This window comes from Salvelinus sp. IW2-2015, linkage group LG20, assembly GCF_002910315.2.
Source record: "Salvelinus sp. IW2-2015 linkage group LG20, ASM291031v2, whole genome shotgun sequence".
Classification (NCBI taxonomy): Eukaryota; Metazoa; Chordata; class Actinopteri; order Salmoniformes; family Salmonidae; genus Salvelinus; species Salvelinus sp. IW2-2015.
Genome location: NC_036860.1, coordinates 2,735,375 through 2,762,637, shown reverse-complemented (window position 1 = coordinate 2,762,637; position 27,263 = coordinate 2,735,375). Strand labels below are relative to the sequence as shown.

Here is a 27,263-nt window from a genome sequence, read left to right as displayed (position 1 = left end):
CCCTGTACATTGTAAATATGGTATTGGCACTGACCCTGTATAGTTTCTTACTTTCTCTTGTTCTTATTTCTATTTCTCGTGTTTTTGTTCTACCCTGTTATTTTTAGTACTACATTGATATTGATTACTGCATTGTTGGGTTTAGAGCTTGCAAGAAAGGCATTTCACTGTACTTGTGCACGTGACAAAACTTGGTGTCTAAACAGAACAACTATATTAGCTGGTAGCATCATACATCTCTGAACCAGAAGACTGTAGCTTCTCTGTATAGGGAAGTGACCAGCTCCTAAAAGTGGTACTTTAAGCTTTTTATGCAGCCAACCTAAAAATGAACAAACGCAATATCAATCAATCCCACTGACTCTTCTCTCACTCTGTAGTCACTCAACACACACGACCAAATGAAAATATTCAATTTTGTCTGTCTTTTTATTTTGCGGTTGTTTAAACACCACAAAGACAAAACATTGCATCAGAATCTATAAAGCAGAATAATACCAATATACAAATGAACACAAAAGTATGAAACAAAATAATATAAGGAATATGGAGCAGAGACGATACAGAAGTGAGCATTCTGTGCTTTATCATTATTATACCCACCAATAAACATATTCCATTATCTAGTTCAACTTTATATACAATATCCTGTCTTTTCAGGAATAATATATTCATTTTAATCAAAAGACACAGCATAGGGCACATCATTAAAACAATCACTTGTGTATGTAGCCTATACTTAACATTCACACCTATGAAATATACAGTACCAGTCAAAAGTTTGGACACACKTACTCATTCCAGGGTTTTTCATTATTTTGACTATTTTCTACATTGTATAATAATAGCGAAGACATCAAAACTATGAAATAACACATACAGGATCATGTAGTAACCAACAAATCGTTAATCAAAATATAGCCCCCATTTACCTTGATAGCTTTGCACACTCTGCACATAGCTTTGGCATTCTCTCAACCAGCTTCATAAGGTAGTCACCTGGAATGCATTTCAATTAACAGATGTGCTTTGTTAAGAACTTTGATAAGTTTATTCAAGTGCAGTCACAAAAACCATCAAGCACTATGTTGAAACTGGCTCTGATGAGGACCGCCACAGGAAAGGAAAACCAAGAGTTACCTCTGCTGCAGAGGGTAAGTTCATCAGAGTTACCAGCCTCAGAAATTGCAGCCCAAATAAATGTAACAGACACATCAACATCAACTGTTCAGAGGAGACAGCGTGAATCAGGCCTTCATGGTCGATTTGCTGCAAAGAAACCACTACTAAAGGACACCAATAATAAGAAGAGACTCGCTTGGGCCAAGAAACACAAGCAATGGACATTAGACTGGTGGAAATCTGTCCTTTGGTCTGATGACTCCAAATTGGAGATTTTTGGTTCCAACCGCTGTCTTTGTGAGACGCAGAGCAGGTGAATGGATTGATCTCCGCATGTGTGGTTCCAACCGTGAAGCATGGAGAAGGAGGTGTGATGGTGTGGGGGTGCTTTGCTGATGACACTGTCAGTGATTTATTTAGAATTCAAGGCACACTTAACCCCCATGACTACCACAGCATTCTGCAGCGATGTGCCATCCCATCTGGTTTGCGCTTAGTGGGACTATCATTTGTTTTTCAACAGGACAATGACCCAACACACCTCCAGGCTGTGTAAGGGCTAATTGATCAAGAATGAGAGTGATTGAGTGCTGCATCAGATGACATGGCCTCCACAATCACCCGACCTCAACCCAATTGAGATGGTTTGGGATGAGTTTGACCGCAAAGTGAAGGAAAAGCAGCCAACAAGTGCTCAGCATGTGGGAAATCCTTCAAGCATTCCATATGAAGCTGGTTGAGAGAATGCCAAGAGTGTGCAAAACTGTCATCAAGGCAAAGGATGGCTACTTTGAGAAATCTAAAATAGAAAATATTTGTAAATTTGTTTAACTTTTTTTTGGTTACTACATGATTCCATATGTTTTATTTCATAATTTGATGTCTTCACTATTCTACAATGTAGAAAATAGTCAAATTAAAGAAAAACCCTGGAATGAGTAGTAACTTTTGACTGGTAACTGTATTTATTGGACCCTGTAGACCAGGGTTTTTTAACCCGAAGTGGGCCCTGGGCATGTGAGAGGTGGGTCGCGAGTTATGAGAATACATCTATAATAACACACTATTTCTTCTTAATTTGGGTCGTTAGAGGAAGATTTGAGTCACGGGAGGACGGTAAAAATGTCTAATTTGTGTTTCGAGATAAACGTTTAAGAACCCCTGCTGTAGAAAAACACTTCCCTCAGGTATTCAAATATGGGTAGTGTTCCTATTTACATTTTTTTGTAAAACTGCAGCTTTGGAATTGACAGTTCAGTGAGAGGGTTTTTTATGAGTAAAACGTTTCAAAATGATCTGTTTGTGTGTTGTCTTCAGCAAAAAGACCTCTCAAAGGAAAAATCAGTGAGGCTAGTGACACTAAGCAGCAACATAGCAACCCTAACAAGACAAGAAAACAGCCATGATGAAGAAAGCAGCTATATTCAGGCATAACTGAAGTATATTAATGCTGAAGATAGCCAAGGCTTGCCTATGTATTCAAAGAAACAATTTCTGCTCAACAGGATCCTCCCAGAGGCTGGGCTGGAAATCTATTTGCCTCTTGCCACCAGGGGGAAGAATTGCTTGGTGCCCATACCCTTTGACAACTTCACAGAGTTTCTAAACCCAGAGGTGCAACATTGAAGACTTCCAGGAACGCTTGCGAAACAGACCAGGCTGAGGTTTGAGATGAGAACAGTGAAATGAGTTGTTTATTTTCTCAATCTAAAGACACAACCTAGATTCGAGCCAATGTCTWAAGTAGTTGAACATGTTATTACTCCAACCTTGTGAAGGTGACACACTGACAAGTTTTCATTTTCGTCCAAAAAACATTATCAAGACAGCCTTTGATTAGACGGTCTGCACATGCGCAGTTCGGCGCGATATGACCGTTACACCAACGTGATGGTAAAAACATGCCTGATCTGTGCCGCACATAATGCCCCAATTACGGGATTGTAATCCTGTCTGCTGCGGCCGGGTCCAGCTCTGCTGAGAAGCAAGTTCCTCTTTCATCTGTACTCCGCGTGAGCGATGTTAGTCGCCCACGCCAAACCTCTGTCAACAGCTGTTCCCTCAATACGTCATCAACAACAACCATAACATTCCGGGACACCCCAAATGACCCCCAAAATCCCCCAATTATATTATCCTCACTGTACCTTCCCGTTCATGCCAACACACACTAACACACATCATATAATAATAACCTCCCTTCATAATAGATTCGTTTAAAATGAGAAGAACACCATCAGGTCAATAAACATCAAAATATACAGTGATTTCGGGGTCCCTTAGTGTCTTATCCAAGTCACTCTGAAATCTTAAGTTAGAGAGGGTCCTGCTGACCAAGCGGGATCTCCCTCTATTTGGCAACATTTCAGGAAGAGGCAGAGCTGGCAGGAGGGTGAGGGGGGATGCTGTATAATTGACAATATTTCAATGGCACTCATGTCAATGGCATGCACGTTGGTGAGTGTTTCTGTCTGGTAGGTCTTTGTAGTGTTAACACACAGCCTGAAGACACCTGGGAATGGTCTATGCACGTGTGTGTGTATTTGTATTGATCCATATTGGCAGTGGTATGTGGCAATGGACCTCTATGTAGTAGGTTGCTTGTATTGTCAATATAGACTGAGGAATATGAGTACTATGTTCATGTACGCAATGAAGTGGATCAGCCAAAGGACTTAAGCCTGTCGATTTGGTACGGCACTGTAGTAGAGTCCATAAAGCCCCTCCCGTCTCCACCCCACAGTAGTACCACCGGTCGGTGTGTAGGGGGGCTCAGAACTCATCGTCGGAACTGAGCAGCAGGGTCTTCTCGTTGTCGCGGGTGCTGAGGTTGCTGTGGCTGCGGGACACCGGCACCCCTCCYCGCTGCTCAAGGGTGGACTGCTGTGTGTACTGCTGGTAGGCCGGGGAGAAGTTGTGGATGGCGTCCTGCACCATGTCTCCGGGGTTCATGGTCTCCTTCAGACTGCTGGAGATGCTCTTCATTGGGGCGCAGCGACCTGCCGGGAGAGGATGGAAATAGAGGGAGGATAAGGGATAATGGAAGGAAGAGTGGAACCCTACAGTGAGCAATCTGAATGCCATGAGTAATCAAAATGGAGGATCACATAATACTACTGAACCAAACAGACAGAAACCGCCAGTGGAGCTCCTAGTGCATTGCAAGGGGAGAACTCATACACACCACAAAATAATACATTGATAAAAGCAGCACATACTGTACAATAATGGCAATACAAATGTATAACAGCACTGAGGACGCTCAAAATAAATWGTTTGTACAAAATTAAACTCTATCTCAGAAACAGTTAAAAAATAATAGAATAACAAAATATGAGCACATCACAGAAATGGAGTCAACCAGAAAGTACTGTGGCAGTGAGAAGCCAAACACAGCTGAGCTAGTGGTAGACCTACCGTACTGTCCATAAATAGGAAAGGACCCTTATAGTGCAGCACAGAGAGAGACAGATAGAGAGAGACAGATAAAGAGAGAGGAGGGACATAAGAAAATATACAAGGATGAATATTGAACAATAAAAAAGGAGAAGGGCGAGAGAACAGAACATTAGAATAAGGAAGAGATGGAAGATAAATGAGAGGAGAAAAAGGATTCAACAAAAGAAAAATTGAGTAAAAAACGGAGGGAGTGGAGAGGAGAGAAAGGGAGAATAAAAGAGAGAAAGAAACATTTAGAGACAGCGAGAGCAGGTCAGTGGAACAAAGTCACTGAAATAGACTTGAAGAGCAACCATGGAGAACCAGTTTCCTGAATCCACACTGAACACAGTTCCAGAAACATAAGCAACTGCTTGTGTCATTTAGTCAGGAACACACTAATATGCTAGTGATGACTTGATTTATTTTTTTACTTAAACAGTTTTATCTCTAATCTGCATGGATAGTCCCTCCCTCTGTATCCTTACCGTAGGAGTCCAGCCTCTTGTCCATGTAGACCTTGTAGGTGAAGGCGTGGCGCAGGGCCACAGCGGCAAAGAACATCTCAATGCAGATGATAAAGTTCTGGTAGCCGGCGGCGACCGTGCCCTCCCCAACTGACACTTCGGGAGAGTTGATTTTAGGGATGGCTCCACACTTCTCCAGGATGGCCAGCAGCATACCTTATCCCCCAGAGAGAGAGGGAGAGAGAAATCGAGGAAGGAGGATKAGAGTACTGTCAAATCACATTGTGTGTATTATCTGGGAGAGAGGGTCAGCACACTTGGATGCAMCATTATCTATGATACATTGRGTGTGTGTGTCGATCGAGAGGTTTCCTTACCCTGCCAGAAAGAGAGGAAGATGACAGACTTGACCATGAGGAACTTGAGCATGGGGCTGTAGGGGACCAGCAGGTTGCGGGTGGCGAAGTAGAAGAGAAAGAGGGCGTAGAGAGACAGGCTGACAGAGAAGTTATAGATGATGGTCACATACAGGTACCCACTGGCCACACTAGAGAGAGAGAGAGAGGCACAGCCAGCTATCAGAACAGTGTCAACACATAGGGATGTCTTAGCACAGTCTTGTCTTAGAGATTAAGTAATATAATTCCTACTCTGAGATGCTTGACAACTACAACCCCGATATTTCGGTGAAAACAGATTTACAGCCAGAATAGTGTAAATGTAAAAAAACATCTGTGAGAACAAACAAATAACATTTAAACTGTTCATACAGAAAAGTACAGACTAGTAAAAATATTATAGACAAACATGAATCCTCTGTGGCTTTTGAAACAATTCACTTTGAGGTCAACACAGGTTAAGCAAATACTCTGATATAGTATAGAGTAGAATGAGTGAGTGTCCCATAGCCCTACGTACTTGAAGTCTCCATCTCTGTACTTCCCAAAGGCCTGCAGGATGACTGTGATCATGGCCATCAAAGGCTTCACCACACAGAACTGCAGAGTGGCCTGAGAGAGAGAGAATATGTAATGCTGTAACAACTCTGTTCATATGTAAGGGTTTCTCACAAATAATGTGTGAGAAGAAGGCTTTCACTATACCTGTTTGCAGAATCGGAGGAACCCAATGGAGTAAGTCCTTCCCCAGAGACAGCAGGTTCCGTACACACAGCTGGACCTGTAGACAGCCAAGACACAAGCATTTGGTAGTCTGTGTTCTCAAGATCCAAATCGCATGAAAAGAGGTCTCAACCATACAATAAAGTATTGATACACATTACTATTCTGCAGTTGTGGGATTTTTGGATTGTACATGAATTMTATTTTTTTTAAATAAGAGAGGACAAAGAGTGATAATAGAGAGAGACTCACTCAATGGGCTTTCCTCTGATCTCAGCCATGATGGCGCTCTCCCCTCCAAGGTACTCATAACACAGGCTGAGGAAGTTGTAGATCACAAACGCTGCAGAGGAAACACACACAAACACATGTAAGCAGTGTCAGAGAGTTGAGAGAATATGGGGGTAGTTGCCAGTATGCAACTACAGCAGTCTTTTGGTTAACCCAGCAAAGCCTTCATATCCAAAATCAATCCCCCAATCAATCTGTCTGTCTGTGTGTATTTGGTCTGTTTGGACTCTGGGCATCCCTTGAGAATCCAGAAACATTTACAAGAAAGAACACTAACAGAAGTAAACATGTTCTATCTAGAGGCATTGGCCATGTTCCTCTCTACAGTATTAAGGCCTTGGTCCCCATTTCCCATGAGCAGAATGCTGATGTGCTGTGTCAGTGCATGGGCCAGTGCAGAAAGCAAAACAAGATGAGCGACTGAGTCATTGTCCCCAATGGCCTCTGGCTAAACCGCCCTCCATTCTAGCTTGAATCAACATCGCCCTGTCCCACTGTGTGCACACAAAGCTACCCTCCCCCACTCTGTGTGTGTGTGTGTGTGTGTGTGTGTGTGTGTGTGTCAACATGTATTCCAGAGATTCCCATATATTGATATCCATCCAGCTGAATGTTTAGTCCAAAACTATTCAGTTACAATCCTATTTAACAACACATGTACAGTACTGGTATAATCTAATACGCGCCTGTTTATTTGAATCCATTCATTAGCATAAATTATTTATCTAAGAGATTTGAATGGTTCATAGAGATTTTAAATAAATTGTTTCAAATGAACAGAGCACAGTGGTAGGTCCCGACTCCTTGGGACAGACGGAGAGTTGAGGGAAAATCCTCTCCAGTCAGACTGAATCACTTCCGGTTTGTCGGGGCAGAAGAGGCTGCAGGACGAATCCTTTGGCTCTCCTTTGGCTGTGAACACTGTTATTGGTGTCATTGACTGGGAGGAATGTGGTTTCAGCTGCTGTCCCAGGTGTTCAGTCCATGCTAATTTGAGGGTGGTGAAGCAACTACAGGAGGAATCAATCCTGAAGCTTTGCTGCTCTTTCTCCTGTTCTGTCTCTTTTCTGGCATTGGAAACTCCAGCTATAAAGGACCCCTGCCTATTCCATTTGCTTTCCTTGTATATTGTATTTGCACACATATCGCTGCATAGAGGTCTGAGTAGACAATAATGGGGATCCCAGTGGCATCCTTATGGTATTGACACCTGCTATTCGAATGTTTGCAAGCATGCATGTATAAATACACAACATCAGTGTGTGTACTTTGCTGTGTGTGTGTGTGTGTGTGTGTGTGAGTGAGTGAGTGAGTGAGTGAGTGAGTGAGAGAGAGAGAGAGTGTGTAACTTTATGACAGCACTGGGGCCCTCTATATTTAGCAGTGTGGAGCCCTGGGGCCACAGCTGCTGCCTGTGCGGTGTGCCATGTGCTGGAAGGGAGAGCCCACTCTGTGCAGCCTAGCTGAGCTGTCAGCTCCCCTGCCGTCAATCCATGCGCTCCCAGCACTCACACACATCATACAGTACACACACACAGCATTCTCTCACACATCATAGACTCACACAACTCTCTTTGACACAAGGTAGACAAAATGTGCAGTGCAAAGCACTCGTTCATGCATTGAGCGCACTGAGGTCCCCTTTTCCCCACAAACAGACATAGAGTTGAACATTGTACGTACAATAGAGTTTGTCAGGCATAATTTGATGGCAGAGCCGGTAACCAAGGGGCACACCTGTCTATATTATGTAACCACTGTAACAAAATGCTAATGCCAATTTCTGTGGATGTTACTTCTGTTGAGATACAGCCGGCTGGTACAGAACAGCCAGACAATTTATCTGTTCATAAGTGAGTGGTTTCTAAAACTCTTCTCAAGGCTTCAGTCCTTTGCATACTGTTGCTAGGGAACAGGCCTCCCCTCCCCAGCAATCCCAGCAGGCCTTGGAAACAACAAGAGAACAAAGATGGCCACTCTCGTAAAGGTATAGAGACCGCAAAGCCCATCTGTCACTGGGGACAGAACAGATTCCCAAACACTCGTTACTACGACCAGGGGTTGGAACTGGTTCAGAGAACAGAACTGAAAACTGGAAAATAACTCATTTTTCAAGGAACAAAATCAGAACCGGGAACGAAAGTGATCTATTCTTCTCCGGAACAGAACCATTATTTTAAAAGCATGGGGACCGGTTAATAACGTTCCGGGCATTATATATATTTTTTAAGTCCCACAAAATAATCAAAGCGCCTATGCAAATCCCTCCCTGTCAATCAGAAACTTCTTCCAGTGTCGTCCTGCTAGAGGTGTGCCGAGTAGTCGGACAAAACGAGTATAGTAACAGATATCGGTAATTTTCTGTATACGACTTGATCAGAGTATTTTTTGTAATTATCTTCCTCATGTCAGTCAAGTGAGGTGCTACATGGTGGGCTAAAAAAAAAATTATTTTTTTTATTTCACCTTTATTAACCAGGTAGGCTAGTTGAGAACAAGTTCTTCATTTGCAACTGCGACCTGGCCAAGATAAAGCATAGCAGTGTGAACAGACAACACAGAGTTACACATGGAGTAAACAATAAACAAGTCAATAACATGGTAGAAAAAAAAGAGAATCTATATATACAATGTGTGCAAAAGGCATGGAGGTAGGCAATAAATCGAATAATTACAATTTAGCAAGATTTAACACTGGAGTGATAAATCATTCAGATGATCATGTGCATGAGAAGAGATGACTGGTGTGTGACAAAGAGCAGAAAAGTATTAGATAAATAAAAGCATGTGGGGGTGAGGTAGGTAATAATGGTTGGGTAGTTTACAGATGGACTATGTACAGCTGCAGCGATCGGTTAGCTGCTCCGGATAGCAGATTTTTAAAGTTGTTGAGGGAGATAGTCTCCAACTCAGAGATTTTTTTTGCATATAATAACTCAACCTTGCCACGCTTGCTTGTCTGTAAAGAAAAGGGCGGCTGTACATTGATCCTGCTACTCTAATTTGGATAGATGAGCTGTATTTCTTCTTGTCCACTCGCTTCATAATTTCACCCGATCACCTTCCACTTCTCTTTTTCGGTCTGTTCATTCAGACTGCTGCTTGCCTCCTGTTAGCCTGCTACTATGATAAATTCAAATGGAAAGGGCGTTTGATATCAAGCTACTCAAATGTGCATAATATCTAAAAAGCGGGGCGAGGGTAGGGGAAAAAGATGAAAATGGAGTCTTATCTCCCTCTCTAACTTTAAGCATCAGCTGTCAGAGCAGCTTCCGACACTGTACCTGTACACAACCAATCTTAAATAGCACACCCAACTACCTCATCCCCATATTGTTATTGATTTCTTGCTCTTTTGCACCCAATATCTCTACTTGCACATCTCATCTGCACATCTATCAACTCCAGTGTTAATGCTAAATTGTAATTATTTCGCATCTATGGCCTATTATTGGCCTTACCCTCCCTACTCTTCTACATTTGCACCACTGTACAGTTGTTTTGTTGCACTGCTTTGCTTTATCTTGGCCAGGTCGCAGTTGTAAATGAGAACTTGTTCTCAACTTGCCTGCCTGGTACGGCAACTTGCTCCGCCCACAACCGAAGGCTCTCCAGGGTAGTGAGGTCTGCACAACCGCATCACCGGGGGCAAACTACCTGCCCTCCAGGACACCTACACCCACCGATGTCACAGGAAGGCCTCTAAACACCAGCAGTGTCATCCAGAAGGCGAGGTCAGTAACAGGTGCAATCAAAAGCAGGGACCAGAGTGAGACTGAAAAACGCTTCTATCTCAAGGCACATCAGACTGTTAAACAGCCACCACTAACATATGGCCGCTGCCAACATACTGACTCAACTCCCGCCACTTTAATAATGGGAATTGATGGAAATTATGTAAAAATGTATCACTAGCCACTTTAAACAATGCCACTTAATATAATGTTTACATACCCTACATTACTCATCTCATATGTATATACTGTACTCAATATCATCTACTGCATTGCCATCTTTATGTAATACATGTATCACTAGCCACTTTAAACTATGCCACTTTATGTTACATACCCTATATTACTCATCTTCATATGTATATACTGTACTCTTACCATCTACTGCATCTTGCCTAGCCGTTCTGTACCATCACTCATATATATCTTTATGTACATATTCTTTATCCCTTTACACTTGTGTGTATAAGGTAGTAGTTGTGGAATTGTTAGGTTAGATTACTTGTTGGTTATACTGCATTGTCGGAACTAGAAGCACAAGCATTTCGCTACACCGCATTAACATCTGCTAACCATGTGTATGTGACAAATAAAATTTGATTTGGTTAAATAAACTAAAATAAAAAATGCTGACGCGCATTCTGATTGATAGCAAACTTGTCTGCCTGCTACAATTGAGGACACAGACACACCGCTCCTAATCTGCAACTTGTTTGGTCTATAAACGTACAGGGAGATAAGTAGATGTTGGCAAAATACCTAAGCATATTAAACATTTACGTTTTTCTGATCACTAGTATCATCCGATCCGACTATCAACTGTAATTTATGGATACAAATATGAGCATGGCCATGTCGGCACACACATACTGTATGCCGGCTGAAAATGTTTGCCAGTGTGCATGTAGGTTAAAGTGGGAAGCTTGCAAGCCAAAGACACCATCCCAACTGTGAAATACGGGGTGGCAGCATCATGTTGTGGGGGTGCTTTGCTGCAGGAGGGACTGGTGCACTTCACAAAATAGATGGCATCATGAGGACGGAAAATTATGTGGATATATTGAAGCAACATCTGAAGACATCAGTCAGGAGGTTAAAGCTTGGTTGCAAATGTGTCTTCCAAATGGACAATGACCCTAAGCATACTTCAAATGTTGTGGAAAATGGCTTAAGGACAACAAAGTCAAGGTATTGGAGTGGCCATCACAAAGTCCTGGCCTCAATCCTATAGAAAATGTGTGGCAGAACTGAAAAAGCATGTGCGAGCAAGGAGGCCTACAAACCTGACTCAGTTACACCAGCTCTGTCAGGAGGAATGGGCCAAAATTCACCCAACTTATTGTGTGAAGCTTGTGGAAGGCTACCTGAAACATTTGACTCAAGTTAAACAATTTAAAGGCAATGCTAACAATACTAATTGAGTGCATGTAAACTTGACCCACTGGGAATGTGAGTGAAAGAAATAAAAGCTGAAATAAATCCTTCTCTCTACTATTATTCTACATTTCACATTATAAAATAAAGTGGTATCCTAACTGACCTAAGGCAGGGAATTTTTACTGGATTAAATGTATTTAGCTAAGGTGTATGTAAACTTCAGACTTCAACTGTAGCTGTAGTCTGCTGACGTTACAAGTGTGATCAGAAGATTGGGAGAAAGATTTTTATTAGAGAAGAATGGATCAACTTTTTCAACGTTAGTTAGGGATATAGTTATAAAATTTCACATTGGATTTATTAGCTACAAAAAGTAAGACGTGTTTTAATTCTGGTGCAGCTCAGTACACACAAGCTTGTTAGCTACAGTGGGGAGAACAAGTATTTGATACACTGCTGATTTTGCAGGTTTCCTACTACCAAGCTGTAGAGGTCTGTCATTTTTATCATAGTACACTTCAACTGTGAGAGACGGACTCTAAAACAAAATCCAGAAATCACATGTATTGATTTTTAAGTAATTAATTTGCATTTTATTGCATGACATAAGTATTTGAATCATCAGAAAAGCAGAACTTAATATTTGGTACAAAACCTTCGTTTGCAATTACAGAGTCATATTCGTTTCCTGTAGTTCTTGACCAGGTTGCACACACTGCGCAGGGATGTTGGCCCACTCCTCCATACAGACCTTCTCCAGATCCTTCAGGTTTCGGGGCTGTCGCTGGGCAATACGGACTTTCAGCTCCCTCCAAAGATTTTCTATTGGGTCAGGTCTGGAGACTGGCTAGGCCACTCCAGGACCTTGAGATGCTTCTTACGGAGCCATCCTAGTTGCCCTGGCTGTGTGTTTCGGGTGTGTTCATGCTGGAAGACCCAGCCACGACCCATCTTCAATGTCCTTACTGAGGGAAGGAGGTTGTTGGCCAAGATCTTGCGTACATGGCCCCATCCATCCTCCCCTCAATCGGTGCAGTCGTCCTGTCCCCTTTGCAGAAAAGCATCCCCAAGAATGATGTTTCCACTCCATGCGTCACGGTTGGGATGGTGTTCTTGGGGTTGTACTCATCCTTCTTCTTCTCCAAACACGGCGGAGTGGAGTTTAAGACCAAAGCTATATTTTCTTGTTCTCGATCAGACACCACATATCTTGTCGTCCACATTTCCCTCCCTCTGGGATCACCAGTGGGTCCATTTTGCGTGCCTGGCTATGGTCACACTCAGGGGCTGGAGGACCAGCTGTTCGGTAGCGATGCGCCTGCAGTTTGATGGAGTTCGAGGACACTGTGGACTAAGAGTGTGTTTGCGCAATATGTCAGGATTTTCCAATCCAGTGAACGGAAATCGTGGTAAGGCTAATTATGTGATGTTACTATGGTTTTCTTTGAGCTGTATTAGGTGTACCCTTCGAGCTCCTTTTCTCATAGGTCCAAAGATGTGTGGATCTGGTCCAAGGGTTGCTTACATAGTCGGTGAGTATGTTCCAGTTTCCCCCAATAGATTTTTTGACCATAAGCACAGGTGATTGCATTAAACGATTGTTCGTGTGCGTGTCTTGAATCTTCTCTTACCATGTTTCCGTCTTTGAATCATTGATTGGTCAATGAGAAAGGTGTGTCCCCACGAGGTGAGCATCTTCGTTGCGATTGGGTTGTTGTGGTATTTTGTCAGTTGTCATTGGCTCCAGTCAGAGCTCTGATTTGCACGGTGGTGAGGTACTGAGTGTGACCATCATCGATTGAACTTCTGTGCCAATTTCGTGGGCCTATAGAGTTGTTTTGAAAAGTGTTCCATGACAGTGTCCCTTCTTACCAAGCTGCTTGCATATTGTCCTTAGCCTCCCAGCCTTGTGGCAGGTCTACAATTTTCCTCTGGAGATGTCCCTTTACACAAGCTGCATCTGGGTGGGTCTCTCGTTGCCACAATTTTGTGGAGATTCCATCCTGTATCTGGAGGGATTTGGAGGTTTCCGTAAGTTTGGTATTGGTAAAGGTGTGTGGAATGTGTCTTTTATTACAGGTAACGAGTTTCAAAACAGGTTGTCATTTTAGTTGCAAGTTAATATTTTAATACATTATAGAGGTGTAGAACAGCAGGGCTTCTTAAAGAAAAACAGGTCTGTGAGAGCCGGAATTCTTACTGGTTGGTAGGTGATCAAATACTTATGTCATGCAATAAAATGCAAATTAATTACTTAAAAATCATACAATGTGATTTTCAGAATTTTTCTTTTTGATTCTGTCTCTCACAGTTGAAGTGTACCTATGATAAAAATTACAGACCTCTACATGCTTTGTAAGTAGGAAAACCTGCAAAATCGGCAGTGTATCAAATACTTGTTCTCCCCACTGTAGCGCTTAGCCAACTCTGAAGTTTAAAGAAAAACAAGTTCCTCCATAGAAGCCGGTCCTCCGTAGGTATAATTCTGTGGGCCTAATTCAGATAATTAATGTCATCACAAGATGCTCAGCGCTTCTAGCCAAGTCTCTACCCTCTCTCGCTCTCTCCCCACCCACAAAATGTCAGTTTCACCTCGCGTCCTACACTTGTCTTTCCATCAAGCATGTAAACAACTCACTGAGCTATAGTTTGCCCGCTCCATAGTAAGCTGCTCTATCCATACTGCATAATTGGTGAAGTAATTTAATGTTGAGTTAAATGTAAAAAAATATATGATTTCAGAGGTTTAAAAAGGAACCATTATAAACCTGTCACCTTTTGGGGTCGAACCGGTTCAGAACTTTATTTTGCAGGTCGAAAAAGTGGAACAGAACAACAACAAAAAAMAATGGTTCTATTCAGAACAAAACTATTGTAAAATGATTTTGTTTCCAACTCCTGCTACGGGACGCAAAAACACAATCATCGAACGTATGTCAACAAGTACTTGTGCAGCTCCGATAGAGTAAAAAGTACATGTGTGATATTGCTTTAAAAAACACAGAACATGTAGTAGCACAGCAGAAAGGTTTCGGCCTTAACAGTGTACTGCAAACAATGGAATGCACCTGTGCTTAGCGCAAATACATTTTTCCATTGCAACATCAAACCATAGACCAGCAGGATGAGCAACAGACCACAAACCATGTCTATCACAGCTCTATTTGAATGTATAAGGAACAAAAATATAAACACAACATGGAACAATTTCAAAGATTTTACTGAGTTACAGTTCARATAAGGAAATCAGTCATTTTAAGTAAATTAGGCCCTAATCTATGGATTTCACAAGACTGTTGGTTACAGACACCTTTAAAACATTGGGCCTCAGGATCTCGTCACGGTGTCTCTGTGCATTCAAATTGCCATTGATAAAATGCAATTGGGTTTGTTGTCCATAGCTTATGCCTGCCCATACAGTAACTCCACCACCGCCATGGAGCAATCTGTTTACATCAGCAAACCGCTCGCCCATCACGACGCAATACATGTGGTCTGCGGTTGTGAGACCGGTTGGACGTACTGCTAAATTCTCTAAAACGACGTAGGAGACGGCTTATGGTAGAGAAATGAACATTCAACTCTCTGGCAACAGCTGTGGTGGACATTCCTCCAGTCACCACGCCAATTGCAAGCACAGTATCTTTTCTCTCTAAAACAAATGTACTTGTATGTATTTGATGTTTCTCAAGGCATTCAGTCTATGGGGGTGCCACAGGGTTAAATTCTAGGGGTGACTCTTTTCTCTGTATATATCAATGATGCAGCTSTTGCTGCGGGTGATTCTTTGATCCACCTCTACGCAGACGACACCATTCTGAATACATCTGGCCCTTCTTTGGACACTGTGTTAACAAACCTCCAAACGAGCTTCAACACCATACAACACTCCTTCCGTAGCCTCCAACTGCTCTTAAATGCCAGTAAAATGAAATGCATGCTCTTCAACTGATCGCTGCCCGCACCCTCCCGACTAGCATTACTACTCTGGACGGTTCTCACTTAGAATATGTGGACAACTACAAATACCTAGGTGTCTGGTTAGACTGTAAACTCTCCTTCCAGACTCACATTAGGCATCTCCAATCCAAAGTTAAATCTAGAATTAGCTTTCTATTTCGCAACAAAGCCTCCTTCACTCATGCTGCCAAACATACCCTCGTAAAACTGACCATCTTACCGATCCTTGACTTCGGCGATGTCATTTACAAAATAGCCTCCAACACTCTACTCAGCAAACTGGATGCAGTCTATCACAGTGCCATCCGTTGTCACCAAAGCCCCATATTCTACCCACCACTGCGACCTGTATGCTCTCGTTGGCTGGTCCTCTCTACATATTTGTCGCCAAACTCACTGGCTCCAGGTCATCTATAAGTCTTTGCTAGGAAAAGCTCCGCCTTATCTCAGCTCACTGGTTAGCATAGCAACTCCCATCCGTAGCAAGCGCTCCAGCAGGTATATTTCACTGGTCATCCCCAAAGCCAACACCTCCTTTGGCCATCTTTCCTTCCAGTTCTCTGCTGCCAATGACTGGAACYAATTGCAAAAATCACTGAAGTTGGAGACATATCTCCCTCACTAACTTTAAGCATCAGCTGTCAGAGCAGCTACTGATGGCTGCAGCTGTACACAGCCCATCTGTAAATAGCCCATCCAACCAACTACCTACCTCATCCCCATATTTGTTTTTGCTTTTCTGCTGTTTTGCACACCAGTAGTTTTACTTGCACATCCTCATCTGCACATATCACTCCAGTGTAAATTGCTAAATTGTAATAACTTCGCCACTATTGGCCTATTTATTGCCTTACCTCCTTACTTCATTTGCACACACTGTATACAGATTTTTCTATTGTGTTATTGACTGTACGTTTGTTTATCCCATGTGTAACTCTGTGTTGTTTTTGTCGCACTGCTTTGCTTTAGCTTGGCCAGGTCGCAGTTGTAAATGAGAACTTGTTCTTAGCTAGCCTACCTGGTTAAATAAAGGTGAAATAAAATGTAAAAAATTATATTCATGCCAATACATTTAAAAACACTATTTTAACAGGTAAAAGTCATACACCATTGACAGGGTGGGAAGGTTCTCACCTTCGTAGCAGTCGCGGACCGTGTCAAAGTAGACGTAGTACTCTTCGTTAGTGAAGAAGAGGAGGCTGAGCCACGAGTCAAAGGCATAGATGGGAACGATGAAGAGGATGCGAACTATGTGCCTCTGCTCATTGGGAGAGCTGTAGTAGCGCAGGTGCATGTAGATCTGTCAAAGGGAGAAAGATACATAGACAAGAAAGAGAAGGACAGAGTGAAGAGGGCATCATTTAATCTCAGCTCCTAAAGGACCTGGCTAGATTATAATGTACTTCATTGTAGGAGAATAATTTAAAAACTATAAACGTGACAYTTAAATAGACAATGAAGTGAAAGGAGGGTAATTGTGTTTGAATAATCAACAGCTTCCTTCTCCCTGAGAGGGACCACAGCTCTGTCAACGTGAGCTAGCTAAAAATGGGCTAGCTGAAACAAGTGTCTCATGAAATCAATGTGTTTTCACTTCACTAGGGCTCAGTGACTGTGACTTTGTGGTCCTGCCCACATCCTGGGGAGAGCAGTCGACATCGTGCGTGTGTGTGTGATGAGAGGATCTGTGTTGTGTTTTTCCATTCGGGTGAGCAGGCTCTGTCATCAGTACCTTTTGTCTACTTCATCCTGTCCCAGGTTCCCACTTACACAATGCTACACCTATCACCTTTCCTGGCCTGGGCACACACACCTTTGGTAAAATAACAAACAGTAGGGCGCTCGCACACAGAGAGCACCGTGCCCATCTTTGTTGCTAGGCAACGGCCCTCACTCTCTGATGTCACTGCAGAGCTAGGTACACCTGTAGTCAGAGCGATGGCTCATCTTTAACCCTTTGTGTGAGCAGCAACACAATGGAGAGGAATCATTAACCTGGGCCTTTCAGTAGCTCTGAACCTATAGGAGGTTAGTGGTCTGCAGGCAACATGACTACATATTTGAAGACCTGCCACAACTACTTTATCATGGCTGAACAGCCTGAGGTGTTCCACGCTGGGTGAGTTCCAGAGTGCATAATCAACCTGGACTTGGCAGGCGTGAGGAATCTAAAGGGATGCCTTGATATGCTTCTGCAGTTTCTATCTGCAATTTGATTTGTGCATACTGAGAAAACTACTGTAGACACTAGGCATCCATCTTATGCAGCAGTGAGACCACACTAACATATGATTTGAGTACAAACAGTTGAAGCATATGTGAGATGCAACATGCAGAAAAACATAGGAGTGTGTGTGTGTTTGTGTGAGAAAGAGTTAACTAGCCCCTTACCTGGTGGCAGGTTATTAGCAGGGCTGTCCAGACAAAGAACCCTGACACGGTCTGGGCAGTGGAGGTCATGAGGAAGTATGGTTCCTCAGGGGTCACCAGGGGGGTGTCTGGCACCCAGGAGGCGTTGGAGCCCGACGGGGCCGCTGTGGTCGGGGACCCTGGGGCCATATCGGCTGGGGAGTCATTTTCCATTCGATCTGACAGGGGCATGCCACGTCTCCACAGCTCCTCCATCATCTGGAAGGAGACAACAGGGGGATATGGTGGGTTTTGGGTTTTCTGGATATTCACAGTCACATTAACAGAAGTAGCTAAATATGTAGAAAAGGTGGAGCTCCATTAAGGAACAGGTTATCGAACACATCACACATGGATGGTTGTCTCGGGCATACCAATAAAAACCTACTACTTTATTCCATTGAACAATTAAAGCTGAAACTAACATCCTAGTGGACAGAGAAAATCTGAATAAGATATGGAGAGGAGAGAGAAAGAGGGGAACCAGAAGGAGCTGAGTGAGGGGGTGAGAGGGGAACCAGAAGGCGCTGAGTGAGGGAGAGAGGTGAACCAGAAGGAGCTGAGTGAGGGGGAGAGAGGGGAACCAGAAGGCGCTGAGTGAGGGAGAGAGGTGAACCAGAAGGAGCTGAGAGTGAGGGAGAGAGGGGAACCAGAAGGAGCTGAGTGAGGGGGAGAGAGGGGAACCAGAAGGAGCTGAGTGAGGGAGAGAGGAAGGAGCTGAGCGAGGGGAACCAGAAGGAGCTGAGTGAGGGGGAGAGAGGGGAACCAGAAGGCGCTGAGTGAGGGAGAGAGGTGAACCAGAAGGAGCTGAGTGAGGGGGAGAGAGGGGAACCAGAAGGCGCTGAGTGAGGGAGAGAGGTGAACCAGAAGGAGCTGAGTGAGGGGGAGAGAGGGGAACCAGAAGGCGCTGAGTGAGGGAGAGAGGTGAACCAGAAGGAGCTGAGTGAGGGGGAGAGAGGGGAACCAGAAGGAGCTGAGTGAGTGAGAGGGTGATGGAAGTTGAGAGAGAGAACACAGACAGAGTGAATCAGTCAGACAGAGCGAATTGGCGTGACATGGGCTGAGGGCCCACTGACCCAAATTCTCCTTCTCCTCTCCTCCTGGTTTGAGAGCAGGGGCGAGCGTAAGAGAGCCACAAATAAATCTCTATGGAGCACACTGAAGGACAGACTGGGTATATCAGTGCCAGTGGGACATACAGTTGAAGTCGGAAGTTTACATACACCTTAGCCAAATGCATTTAAACTCAGTTTTTCACAATTCCTGACATCTAATCCTAGTAACAATTCCCTGTTTTAGGTCAGTTAGGATCACCACTTATTTTAAGAATGTGAAATGTCAGAATAATAGTAGAGAGAATGATTTATTTCAGCTTTTATTTCTTTCATCACATTCCCAGTGGGTCAGAAGTTTACAAAGTTTCCCAAAGATTGGAAAGCAGCTGCGGTCATCCCCCTCTTCAAAGGGGGGGACACTCTTGACCCAAACTGCTACAGACCTATATCTATCCTACCCTGCCTTTCTAAGGTCTTCTGGTATCACTGTGTTACACAACCCCTACCCAACGAGCTTCAACACCATTACAAACACTCACTTCCGTAGCTCAATGCTCTTAAATGCCCACGTAAAAATGAAATGCAATCGCTCTTCCCAACTGATCGCTGCACCGAGTCGATCCCCTCTCTCTTCTTCTTTGTCCCTGACTAAGCATTACTACTCTTGGACGGTTCTCACTTAGAATATGTGACAAACTACAATACCTAGTTCGGTTTCTAACTGTTAAACTCTCCCTCCTTCCGATCACAATAGCATCTCCAATCCAAAAGTAAATCTAGAATTAGCTTTCTATTTCGCAAAAAGCTCTTCACTATGCTGCCAAACATACCTTGTAAACACCCCTACCAGCCCACTCGTACGAAATTCATTTACAAATGCCCGAGATACCCCACTCATAGAAGGTGCAATCACACACAGCATTGCTCCATCTTACCACAAAATAGCCTCACAACACTGCTACTTCAGGCCTCACGAGGGACTGCAAGCGTACCACATATGTGCCATCGGCGCTGTCACCTGAAGAGCCCACATAATACCCACACCCCCTGCGACCTGTCATGCAACACATTCACGGTTTGGGGATACGGTCAACATCATTATGTGTCGTCGCACTTCCAGAGAGTCGCTTCGAGGAGAATGGAGAGTGTACACTTTGACGTAAGGAAACAGCTCCGCCTCTATGCTCAGACGCGGTAGACTATATGCCAACTCCTCCACTATCCTACGAGAGCGCGCCTCACCCTGAGAGAGTCACCCCTTTCCAGTCTGGCCTACATGTGTCGATCCACGGAAACGCAACGCACGGCCAAAAGCCCCAACACCTCCTTTGGCCAGTCTTTCCCTTCCATTGCCTCTGACTGCCAATGACTGGACGAATTGCACAATAAACTCACTGAAGTTGGAGACCATATCTCCCTCCACTAACTTTAAGCATCAGCTGTCAGACAGGCTACTGAATGGCTGCAGCTGTACACAGCCCATCTGTAAATAGCCCATCCAACCAACTACTACCTCATCCCCATATTTGTTTTTTTGCTTTTCTGCTGTTTTGCCACACCAGTAGTTTTAACTTGCACATCCTCATCTGCACAATCACTCCAGTGTTAAATTGCTAAATTTAATAACTTCGCCCACTATTGGCCTCTATCTTATTGCCTTACCTCCTTAACTTCATTTGCCACACACCTCTGTCATACCGATTTTGCTATTGGTTGTTATTGACTGTACGTTTGTTTATCCCATGTTGTAATCTGTTGTTTGTTTTGTCGCCACTGCTTTTGCTTTAAGCTTGGCCAAGGTTCGCAGTTGTTTCAGACATGAGAACTGTTCTTACGCTAGCACTACCTGGTAAATAAAGGTGAAATAAATGTCAAAAAATTATATTCAATAGCCCAATACATTTAAAAACACTATTTTAAACAGGTAAAAGTCATACACCATTCGCGACAGGTGGGAAAGGTTCTCACCTTTCCGTAGCAGTCGCGGACCTGTGCAAAGTAGTGACGTTAGTACTCTTCGTTAGTGAAGAAGAGGAGGCTGAGCCACGAGTCAAAAGGCATAGATCGGTGAACGCATGAAGAGGATGCGAACTCATGTGCCTTCTCTGCTCATTGGGGAGAGGGCTGTAAGTAAGCGCATGCACGTGTAGTATCTGTCATAAGCGGGACAAACATACTAGCATCAACAATAAAGAGCAAGGACAGAGTAGACACGAGGCGCATCCATTGAATCTCAGCTCTAAACCGATCCTTGGATAGATATATACATTGTACTTCTTCTATAGGAGCACATATTTTAATACACACTCTCCAACACTCGTGACAGTAAATAGACAATGAAGTGAAAGGGAGGTGTAATTGTGTTTGAATAGATCAACCACTCTCCTTCTCCCTGAGAGGACCACAGCTCTGTTCAACTGTCAGCTAGCTAAAAAATGGGCCTAGCATGAAACAAGTGTCTCACTGCAATCAATGTGTTTTCACTCACTTAGGGCTCAGTGACTGTGATTTGGTGTCCTGCCACATCTGGGCGAGAGCAGCTCGACATCGTGCGTGTGTGTGTGATGAGAGGATCTGTGTTGTGTTTTTCCATTCGGGTGAGCAGGCTCTGTCATCAGTACCTTTTTGTCTACTTCATCCTGTCCCAGGTTCCCACTTACACAATGCTACACCTATACTCACCTTTCCTGGCTCTGGGGACACACACCTTTGGTAAAAATAACAAACAGTAGGGCGCTCGCACACAGAGAGCACCGTGCCCATCTTTTGTTGCTCAGGCAACGGCCCTCACTCTCTGATGTCACTGCAGAGCTAGGTACACCTGTAGTCAGATGCGATGGCTCATCTTTAAACCCTTTGTGTGAGCAGCACACACAATGGAGAGGAATCTATTAACCTGGGCCTTTCAGTAGCTCTGAAACCTATAGGAGGTTAGTGGTCTGCAAGGCAACATGACTACATATTTGAAGACCTGCCACAACTACTTTATCATGGCTGAACAGCCTGAGGTGTTCCACGCTGGGTGAGTTCCAGACGTGAGATAATCAACCTGGACTTGGCAGGCCGTGAGGAATCTAAAGGGATGCCTTGAGTATGCTTCTGCAGTTTCTATCTGCCAATGTTGATTTGTGCATACTGAGAAAATACTGTAACACACTTAGGCATCCATCTTATTCGCGCAGTCGCAGCGACTCACAACTATACATTGCATTTGAGTACAAACAGTTGAGAACATGTGACAGCATACATTGCAGGCACAATAAACATGCACTGTGAGTGTGTGTTGAGTTCTTATGTGAGAGCAGAGTTTAACTACCCTTACCTGGTGGCAGCACGTTATTAGCAGTCGCACTCTCCTCACTATCAAAGCACACCCTTATGAAAAGTCACGTTGTGTGCAGTCGCGCGCGGAGCCTGTCATCTAGTAACACGTAATGGTTCCCTTCTCAGCTCGTGGTCCACCATTACAGAGAGGAGCGGGTGTCTGAGGGCACACCCACGAGCGTTGCGCACACAGCCCAGACGGGGCCTGCTGCGTGCCGGGTGCACTTCGGGGCGCATATCGGCTGGGGAGTCTTTTCCATTTTTTACCATTCGATCTGAAACAGGTCGGCCCACTGCCACGTCCTCCAACCACCTTCCCTCCATCATACACTGGAAAGGAGACCACAATGGATGCGCGTGCACGCACATTGGCTGTGGTTGTATTGCGGGTATGCTTTTGGATATTTCACCATAGTCACGATTACTCAGAATGTCAGGCTAAATTATATGTATCGCAATATATGCGAGTGATGACACCTCCATTATATGGACATCTAGCTCTTGAGGCACACACTACAATGTGGATGGTTGTCTTCCTGTGGCATTCACCCAATACAAGCATACGGTCCTCCTACTATCACTTGTATCGCACATCCTCCTATCGCACACCACACTTAAGGCGCGAGAACTCATATCATAGATAAAGTGTGCACCCAGTAGACTCACAATCTGAAAATATCACGAATGGAGAGGAGAGATGTATATATGTATGAGAGCGCACATCAGAGGAGCTTCGATGATGGCGCCTTGAGCGCGCGCGACGCGGCCTATAGGGTTAAATTCAGATAGGGTAGCAACCAGAGACGGCGCTGCACGTGATGTGCGGGAGGTCTCAAGCACTGCCAGAAGGAGCTGAGCAGCACGTTGAACAGTAGGGGAACTCATCCACACACTCTCGCGTCTAGTCGTTGCACGGCGAGTAGAGGGTGAAAGTCCAATACGGATGCTAGTGATGTGGTGGAGTATCAGGGGAACAAAATGGCCGCAATCGCAGGTGAACCGCGGAAGAGAGGTGAACCAGAGAGAGCTGAAGTGAGGGGGAGAGAGGGAGACAGAAGGAGCTTGGAGTGAGTTGAGAGGGTTGATGGAAGTTGAGAGAGAAGACACAGACAGAGTGCATGACATCCAGTCAGACAGAGCGAATTAGGCGTGAACATGGGGCTGAGGACCCACTGACCCAAATTCTCCCTGTCTCCCTCTCCTCCTGGTTTGAGAGCAGGTGGGACGCTAAGAGAGCCACAAATAAATCTTCTATGGGGCACACACTGAGAACGCGACAGACTGGGTAATTAATCTCACGCCCAGTGCGCTACATATCTAGTTTCGAATGTAGGAGAGTTCTACATACACCTTAGCCACCAAGATGCGCATTTTAAACTGCAAGTTTTTCCACAATTCTGACATCTAATCCGTCACGCAACAATCTCCCTGTTTTTAGTCAGTTAGGATCATCCACTTCATTTCTTAAGAATGTGGAAATGTCTCAGAATATCACTCAGTAGATGAGGTACATCGATTCTTATCTTCAGCTTCCTATTTTCTTCATTCCCTCACACTTTTCCCAGGTGGTGCATCCACGCATTAGTCAAAAAGTATCATCTTCCAGCGCTCTACAAGTATTTCGGACACAGTCGGTATATATCAGCTACTGGTCAGAGAGGAGCGAGACATATATATCTCGAAAACACTTGTCATGAGAGAGGACTATCCTTTCGGATCTCTATATTCAGGCGAGCCTATGTTTTTACTCAGGTATTCGACTAAGTGCCAGTCAAAAGACACATAAAACCAACAGAGACCATATAGAACTCAGAGCCTTGCTCATCAGCTATTGCAATCGCGGTTTCAGCCTGAGCGCTCACAGAGGTCTAAACGATATTTAACCGCCATCTGATTAAGAAACGAATTCTGTGCAGCCGTATTCACTGACCTGGCAAAGGCTTTCGACTCTGTAAATCAGAGCGATCAGTGCTCATCGGCTCTAGATCTCTCGACAGCTTCTATTCATCCAATTATGATTGACACATATACGACCTGTGAATTCACCAACTACTTCTATGATAGAGTTCATGACTGTGTCAACCATCGGCAGCGGTCCTGTTGTCCGCGCAGCGTCTGGCAGTTGCTCTATGGGGTGGCACAGGGTTAATTCTTGGACCGACTCTTCTCTGTATCACAACATCAATGAATGTCGCTCTTGCCTGCTCGCGGAGTCCTTCATGATACCACCTCTACCGCAGACACCGAACCATTCCTGTATACTTCTGGCCCACTAATTGGACATTGCGTGTTAACGTAAGGGAGTGGCCAGCCTGTGTATGTCAGGTGCCCGGATATGGCACGATCAAGACTTAAACAATCGGACAAGCTTTCCAATTAATGCACACTTCACACAGAGAGGAGAAATATATATTGCATTCATCTTACAGGTAAGCACGAGTATGTCCGATGCTCACTACACCATAGCCCGCCTGTCCATCACACCTACACAAGCTCACGAACGCGCGCGCATTCCTGTATCTAATATTACCAATGTGCGCGACAAACTACAACCACTCCACCTCTACGCGCCTGACATAATCTATCACTCTGAGCGTAATATCTACTCCACTCCTATGACCTCACATCAAAACATTCCAGTCTGCCCCAATCACAACAGCTTGAACACAATCCATACAGAGCACACTCGGATCTTCCGCTCACAACACAGGACAAGACTAAAGATAGCGAGAGAGGGTCAATCACAGAATGGGCGCACATAATAACTCAATCGACTTGCCTAAAATACTCTCCTTTGTAAAAAACTGAGTTGCCTTACACCCTGTTGTCATGCTTCGGTCGAATTTGTTCACTGAGAGAGGAGAGGAATACCTCGTGGTATCTAATATTATATTGTACAACGACACGAAAGTAGGTGCCAAGCCAACAGCCCATTATACCCTCACCAGAGCGCACCCTGCATGGACCACTATCTGTCAGGACGGCGGCGAGACTATACTGCCACGAAAACTCTCCTATAAGTCGAGTGCCTATTCAAAACGAGAGAACCTGCTGCACTGTAGCGTCTCACCTCTTATCAACCCTGGGGGAGTGTATGTTGGAGACCTTATGCTGGCTCGCTGAGGAGATACGACGCACACCTGCACTCCCACCGGACGCAAACAGCCCCTTAACGGCGCAGCCGGAGCGCCAAAAAGGTATAATATCTCTAGCGGCTCAACCAACAACATTCCCCAGAAGCTATACCACATTCTACCCGTCTAGCGCGCCTGTCAGGTCCAGCTATGACCTCAGTTATTCCTCCAGACATCGCGCAGACACATCACTTGAGAACCTGACCACGGTATATATCCAAGTTCAGAGCCTTAATTCTCCTCTTCTAGTAGCTTTTGAGCGGAGCAATGAGCTTGCTAATGAGACCTCCACCACCACCAGAGCTCTCTCAATTAACACCTCTTGGTCCCTCTGCTCTCCGCACTGCTGCTTCACTGAGGATGCACGTCTAATTGAGCCGCCACATAATCAGAGATAAAGCTGGAAGTATTTCTGATAGGTCCCCTAGGAGAGCTTCAAATATTTATTTATTTGCCTCTTTGAGCGCGCCAATCTGAAGAGTGTGACCTACATGTAGGATTACGTCTCCCACCCGAGACAAAAAATCGACATAAGGATACTCTCTAGCAGTTGTGAGTGCTTCTCTGTATTAAAAGTGGCATTGAATCTATGACACACGCCATCGCCTGGTGTTGTAATGGACCTAATTTCTTCTGTTGTTCCTCTCTCACATCTTTCGCCCCTTGACGCCCACCAGATAGTGTCAATACTCACTTAATAATGCTCTCCCACCACGGCATTATTGTATGAATGTTTGTTTTATCCAATGTGTAGTGCGCGGTGTTTGCTTGCAAAGCCGATCAACTCATAGCTGGCGCGCGCTTTTGGCCATGCTCTCTCCACTATTGACCAAATTGTTCCGTCAGAGGTAACCACGCAAGAGAGCGAATGCTCTGCTGATAAACTTGCTAGTGCCGCTTATATAGAGAAGCATAATATATTGTATATAGTAAATATAACATAGAGTCAAATAGGATTAGTAATGCATTAGCCCTTCTAAAATCTCTCTTGAGAACTTTGTATGCAGAGAGAATATCTCTACACATTCCAAACTTCCCTACATCATTCACACGACTTGGGTGAAAATCGGCTTGACTCTGCGATATTCTTTGATAATTGGTGTAACTGAGTCAGGTTTGTGACGGTCCGTCCTCTGTGCGCATTCGTAAATTTATACACACTTACATGTCCGTGCTCTCTATCTACATAAAGGTCAGCCACAACGGGGGCATTTGGAGGGCAACGTGGTTCACGTAGGCCATCGCTACACCAGGTTAGGACCGTTATTGCGCAATTCAGAAGAGCTCCGAGATTTCTCATCTTGCCACACTTTGGAGTAATGCTTGGGGTCCACGGGTCCTCACCCCAAAAGACATATCGGAAGGTACCGCTGAGGGGCTTCTGAGATCGGAGCTCGCCACTCTCAGCACTGACTTAGCAAACTGTTTGCTCCTTCTGTCTATAGTATTATGCACCACTCACATGTACCGCCAACGTCCGCATGAGTGCTCATATTTCTCGCGCTTGTATATGCCTCGCCATCTTGAGGGGCCACGCAAACACCCAGCGCAACACCAGATCGCTGAAACTGGGAAACTCTCGAAGTGGCCTTTCTATCTGTGGTTGTGGATGGTGTTTTCTGCTTGCAAGCATTTTTTCTCCAAACATAACAATGGTCATTATGGCCAAATTGTCCTATTTTTGTTTCATCAGACCAGAGGACATTTCTCCAAAAAAGTACAATCTTTGTTCCCATGTGCAGTTGCAAACCGTAGTCTGGCTTTTTATGGCGGTTTTGGAGCAGTGGCTTCTTCCTTGCTGAGCGGCCTTTCCAGGTTATGGCGATATAGC

General features: G+C 44.4%; 1 protein-coding gene across 2 annotated transcripts in view; it reads right to left on the bottom strand.

Annotated features, from left to right (window-relative positions):
* Positions 1-3,616: 3,616 nt before the first annotated feature.
* LOC111981128 (transmembrane protein 184B) overlaps positions 3,617-27,263 on the bottom strand; it is a 33,522-nt gene continuing 9,875 nt past the window's right edge. Inside the window, exons 2-9 of one of the 2 annotated variants that reach the window (XM_024012280.2) lie at positions 17,902-18,138; positions 16,645-16,810; positions 6,401-6,491; positions 6,131-6,206; positions 5,946-6,037; positions 5,405-5,574; positions 5,049-5,243; positions 3,617-4,121 (exon numbers count right to left, since the gene is read on the bottom strand). In XM_024012280.2, the coding sequence (XP_023868048.1) occupies positions 3,895-4,121; positions 5,049-5,243; positions 5,405-5,574; positions 5,946-6,037; positions 6,131-6,206; positions 6,401-6,491; positions 16,645-16,810; positions 17,902-18,138 (1,254 nt within the window). In that variant the 3' untranslated portion in view covers positions 3,617-3,894. Of the gene's footprint in view, positions 4,122-4,359; positions 4,567-5,048; positions 5,244-5,404; positions 5,575-5,945; positions 6,038-6,130; positions 6,207-6,400; positions 6,492-16,644; positions 16,811-17,901; positions 18,139-27,263 lie in introns of those variants that run through there. The other variant, XM_070449125.1, reaches the window with a different exon arrangement.